The sequence below is a fragment of the Lactuca virosa genome, chromosome 1 (genome assembly GCF_052849685.1).
Source record: "Lactuca virosa cultivar CGN04683 chromosome 1, Lactuca_virosa_CGN04683_v6, whole genome shotgun sequence".
Taxonomy (NCBI): Eukaryota; Viridiplantae; Streptophyta; class Magnoliopsida; order Asterales; family Asteraceae; genus Lactuca; species Lactuca virosa.
In genome coordinates, this window is record NC_136426.1 from 72854918 (window position 1) to 72860414 (window position 5497).

Below are 5497 nucleotides of genomic sequence, written 5' to 3' on the forward strand. Positions count from 1 at the left end.
CTGATGACGCTGTTGCAGTCGGTGCGCCTTTCAACTAGTAAGGATTCTTGGCGGTGGGCTATTGGAGACGAAGATACATATTTGCTGAAAGAGACTCGACTGCTTTTAGATCGGCTTAGTCTTCCTTTAGTTGGTGTGGAGACTAGATGGAATACGTGGCTCCCAATAAAAATTAATATTTTTATTTGGAGAGTGGTGCTAAATAGACTTCCTACGAGAGATAATTTGGATAGAAGGGGGCTAGACATTACTTCGGTGCTGTGTCCGGTGTGTCAACAGGCACGAGAAAGCGTGAATCATTTGTTTTTTAGTTGTACAGTGGCTTTTCATCTTTGGCTTAAGGTGGCAAAGTGGGTGGACCTTCATATTCCTTCGTTTTAAAGTGTTGAAGAGCAGTTGCAGTGGGTCGATGGGTTGACGACGGTGAGGTTTAAAAGGTTGATTATGGATTCAGTTTGCTCTACTTTGCTTTGGGTGTTGTGGACGTTTCGAAATGATATCCTGTTTGGGAACAAGAAAATGAAAAAGGAAGTTTTGTTTGATTCCGTTGTTTCTTTCTCTTTTAATTGGTATAGTGCTAGGAATCGTAAGGCTAGCATAAATTGGACTGATTGGTTGAAAAACCCTATCTTGAACTAATTGTTTTGTTTTGGTTTAGCTAGTTTTTCGCTAGCTTTTATTTCAATTTGCTGTTCGAAAAAAAAATCTATATAAAAATTCATCTACTAACACATCTTATTAAGTAATTGTTGTAACGCTATTACCACAATCATCATAGTGATATTGTTGCTTGTAAACCTGCAAAAAAGAAAGCAAATAATTAATCTTCATGGAATATAATAGGCAACATTCTTACAATAAAGTTGCATGGGGACCATTTTTGTAAATTTACTATTACACAGGGGACCATTTCTATAATTTTGTTTTACAGTATTATACATGCGCCATTTCTATAATTTTACTATTACAAAGGGACCATTTATGTAATTTTTACATTTCGTTGTTATTACAAAGGGACCATTTCCATAATTTCATTATTACGCAGGAACTATTTTTATAGTTATGCATATTAAAACATAGGGAACATTTTGTAATATTTACATTTTGCTGACACATGGGCATTTCTGTAACTGTGTTTTACACTATTACACATGGGTCATTTATATATATATTTACTATTTAATAGGGACCATTATTGTAATTTTTATTACAACAATTGATTGCCCGGCCAGTTGATTACCATCCTCCAAAAGGCAGAGATCCTTCATCCTTGTATGGACATGCTACCCTCCCTCTACACGCGCAATACCATCAGTTATAGTAAAATGTTGTCATTTGGATTAAAAAAAATTAAAGTAAAATGCTTTAGTAAGAAAAAAGTTAAAAAGGCAACTCATTAATATAAATAAAGAAAAGTAGGATGCTATAATGTGTAGGTAGGTGAAAGTATGTTTTTATTTCATACATGTACATCAAGGAAAACTATACCTTCACTCCACCTGTAAGTATGGCTTCCTAGATCTTCATAGATTCCCTAAATTGACCAATACAAAACCATAAGATTTAAAAAAATTATGAAGCTAGAAATTGATATAATAAACCAAAAAGATGAAATCATGTAAAATATGCTAATTTTTAAAGATGTAAGCACCAACTTGATATGCCACCAGACAATCCCTTGTCCTACCATGAACAAATGAACAATTTCTTTCTTTTAATAGACTGTATTGGCTTTGACCTATTTCATCTAATTTTTTTTGTAGAGCATTAATGTCTTTGCACGCAAGACAAAGTGGATCAAAGAAAAAGGTTAAAGTCAACTAGATAAATGTTGTGGTTAGCACAAACTGCAACTTTAATTTCAATTGGGTTTGACTAATATATATATATATATATATATATATATATATATATATATATATATATATATATATATATATATATATATATATATATATATTACTGATCAATTTATTATATAATTGTACAGTGTCCCTTTCAGCCTGGTTATACAGAATGCGGGTATTATGTTCTTAAGTTCATGAAAGCGGTTGTTGATGAATGACTTGAAATGTTGAATAACAATGTAAGTAAATCTATTAGTTACTTGATGGACTTGAAGTGTTGTAGAATATTTACATATATAATTCTTTAATAGTTTTTTTGCTAATATATTAGTTTGTGTCTCAGTTTTGGAGGAAGAATTAATGAATATACAGAGGTCGAGCTTGATAGGGTGCGTGAAGAATGAGCTACTTATGTCATAAATTTTACTTACTAGTGATATGAATTGGACAATTATTTTTTGATGAATTTGGACCGTATTTTTGAATTTGACACTATAGTTCGTATAAGCTTATATATATATATATATATATATATATATATATATATATATATATATATATATATATATATATATATATATATATATATATGATATTTTATTTTCCGTTATTAGACATTAAATATGTAATTTAGTTTGATTAAGATTTAGTAAAAACATATATATATATATATATATATATATATATATATATATATATATATATATATATATATATATATATATATACACAAAGTCGTAAAAATATGTCAAAAATCATATTGTACAAAACATGTCGTAAATGTCTGTCATAATTACAAAAAAATGTTACGAATTATGACATACAAAGTCAGTCGTAAATGTATGTTGAAAACATATGTTGTGCATGTATGTCTTAATTGTTGGTCATAAAAATATGTCGTAAATTTTATGACACATCAAATGTCTGTCATTTTCCTTTACGACATGACTTTCAATGACAGACATTTGTCTGTTATGTATAGACATTTATGACAGACATTGTCTTCATCTTTTTCTCTATAGAAGTATTTAGTTGTAATGCCACAACATGTAAAAAGATTTTTTGCTTTCCTCACAAGTTTTTAGCGATTATATTAATAAGTTCTAAAATATGAAGGTTCAGATTAGAGATTTATCACTTTCCTCGCAAGTTTTTAGCCGGTTAAAGATCATAGCATGACCTGGAGAAAAGAGAGATTAATGTATAAATATATAATGACCACAATGACTATCACTTCTCCTTTTATGAATGAACGTGACGTTAAGAAAAAAGTATGCAATTCACTCTCTCTCCATTAATGGTGTGTTAATTTTATAGTATGTCTCCATGCTTTTTTTAAAAGAATCAAATCCATGAGCAGATCATGTAACGTCAAAATGACATGATACTGTTAGGCTGAGGGGAGTGGTGCCGAGTGCACCGAACTCCACTTCAACCAAACATCATTTTCTGCTTCGTAATGCCAAACATAGGGAGTGGGGAGGAAGAGATTTGCCGAGTGGGGAAGAAGAAAGGAGTAGCTCGACAAAAATCCACGCTTTGCCACCGAACTCGGCATGCCGAGTTCGTGGCCCCATCGATCGTGCCCACGTCGGATTTTCTGACCGATGCCGACTCCCACTCTATGATTAGTAGAAGGTTGAAAACCATATCATATTATTTAAAAATAATTAAGTTTCTGTTTTTAATTTAAATTTATTTAATTATGTGTTAATCAATTGCTATTCTTTTTATTTTATTGTTTTTTTTGGTTCATATGTTGTTCATTTGGGTATATCTGTGATTGTACAATGCAAGGTAATAGATTACATAATGATAAATATAACACATATTAAAATTAATATTTTTTTTATTACACCGATCAACCATCTATAAGACTGGTATAAAACTAGTTTATTATTATTAAACGGGACATTTTATTGGAGGTTAAGAGAGATGTACATACATTCAAATAAACATTCTTTTCATCTCTCTTTAAAAACCATTGAAACTTTAAATTAAAAGGCAAGAATGTGCAAATAGAATGAGACAATTTAAATATGGCTTGAAAATCAGAAATAAAAGAACGTCTACTTCAAGAATCTATGGATTACAGGCATGGCTTTTATCATACTTCTTTCCACATCCGTAGCAAAACTCATACCCACATCTGCAACAAGAGACCAGTCAGTACCCTAAATCTTATTATAAAAAAAAAAACAAAAGCAAAATAAAATATTAACCTGCAAGTAATGTGATGACAACCGTCTCGTTTTTCCACATAAAAGTTGCAGCTTGGGCATCTTCTCCATTTTTTGTTCTTGGCAAGCTGCATCAACATTATATCCTCTGGATTTCTCTCATTCTTCTTTAGCCTCTTAAAGTCATTGCAACGCATCCCCGTATGCCATGCCACCTTACACTGCGCACAGAACAATCTGTTGCAGTTTGGGCATTCCGATGATGTCACGGCTTCTCCACCATCATCTACCAACATGGCTGAACAATCTTTAAACGGGCAGTAAAATTTCTGAGTACCCAGGATCAACGACTCGCACAAAGCGTTCTCCCATCTTTCAATAACTTCTTTTGGGAGGAAGGATCGACAAAGTTCAGGTCCTATTACCCCTTTGCATTTTGGTTCTGGACACTTCACCGAAACAATGTTCTCTTTGATTTTACAAGATACGTGTCCACGTATGCAATCTGAACAGAAAAGATGGCCACAAACGGTTGCGTTTGAAAACATTTCTGATGGAGCTTTAGTGTCCATGCAAATGCCACAGAAACTCTTGAGTACTTTGGTATCTTTAGATGTCACCATTGGCTGTTTCCTCTTCAATACATGTGAAGGTTTGGAAGTTGCAGGAATTGATGGTGATGGTGGATCCGTTTGGGATGATGATGATGATGCATCCGTTTCAAATAATGGTGATGAAACATCCGTTGACGATGCATTGGTTTGTGATGATGATGATGATGATACATCCATTTGAAATGATGATGATACATCATTTTGGGACGATAATGATTCATTCGTTTGTGATGATGATGATGCATCCTTTTGTGATGCTGATGATGATGATGTATCCTTTTGTGATGATGGTGATGATGGATCCCTTTGCGATGATGTTGATGATGATGATATAGAGGCACGTATTTGGGATTCTGAAGACATGAGAGACTCTTCAAGTTGCAGTTCTTCCGCGTATTCATCATCATCCACAATGTGGTAACTATCAGAGCTTGAACTGCTAACCATGTTCTTAAGACCGATGTGCTACATCAAACATATAATTAAAATTGCACGCGAAATAACACCAAATGACGTTATGGAACATGAAGGGTTTGCTGTTTGGGGCTTGTTATACTAAAAGCTTTCCTTATAAAATTCCAAGATTTCACATAACGCAATCAAAGCTATGAATTTTGATAACTTTGAAATCATTTAACAGTTTAATAAAGGATGGGGATGGGTTTTGCTCTAGATTGAAAAAGAAAACGGTTGCATGTGGGACTGGGATTGAATAACCGTTTTCTGTACACCGCTTCCTAAAAAAAAAGAAAACCGACCCTCATCTTAATTCAAATCCAGATTTCAATATTTTCTACATATGGCAAAACAGGTCCCTCTACTACGGTTTTGCCACTTTTCATCCATTAAACTATTT

The 5497-nt window shown here is 32.9% G+C and overlaps 1 protein-coding gene across 1 annotated transcript; it reads right to left on the reverse strand.

The window, feature by feature from the left end:
• Positions 1-772: 772 nt before the first annotated feature.
• Positions 773-5088, reverse strand: LOC145115059 (E3 ubiquitin-protein ligase RSL1-like). The gene is made up of 3 exons (XM_079051221.1): positions 4070-5088; positions 3941-3996; positions 773-798 (listed from the first exon to the last, which is right to left on the reverse strand). Exons 1-3 carry the CDS (start codon positions 5086-5088, stop codon positions 773-775), a joined length of 1101 nt encoding a protein of 366 aa, XP_078907347.1.
• Between the last annotated feature and the right edge of the window lie 409 nt (positions 5089-5497).

Coding starts and splice junctions, on each gene's coding strand:
- LOC145115059 (XM_079051221.1), bottom strand. CDS start 5,088: ATGGTTAGCAGTTCAAGCTCTGATAGTTACCACATTGTGGATGATGAT. Junction 3,997..4,069: donor TGTCATCACATTACTTGCAG/GTTAATATTTTA, acceptor CTCTTGTTGCAG/ATGTGGGTATGAGTTTTGCT. Junction 799..3,940: donor GTATGATAAAAGCCATGCCT/GTAATCCATAGA, acceptor TCTTTTTTGCAG/GTTTACAAGCAACAATATCA.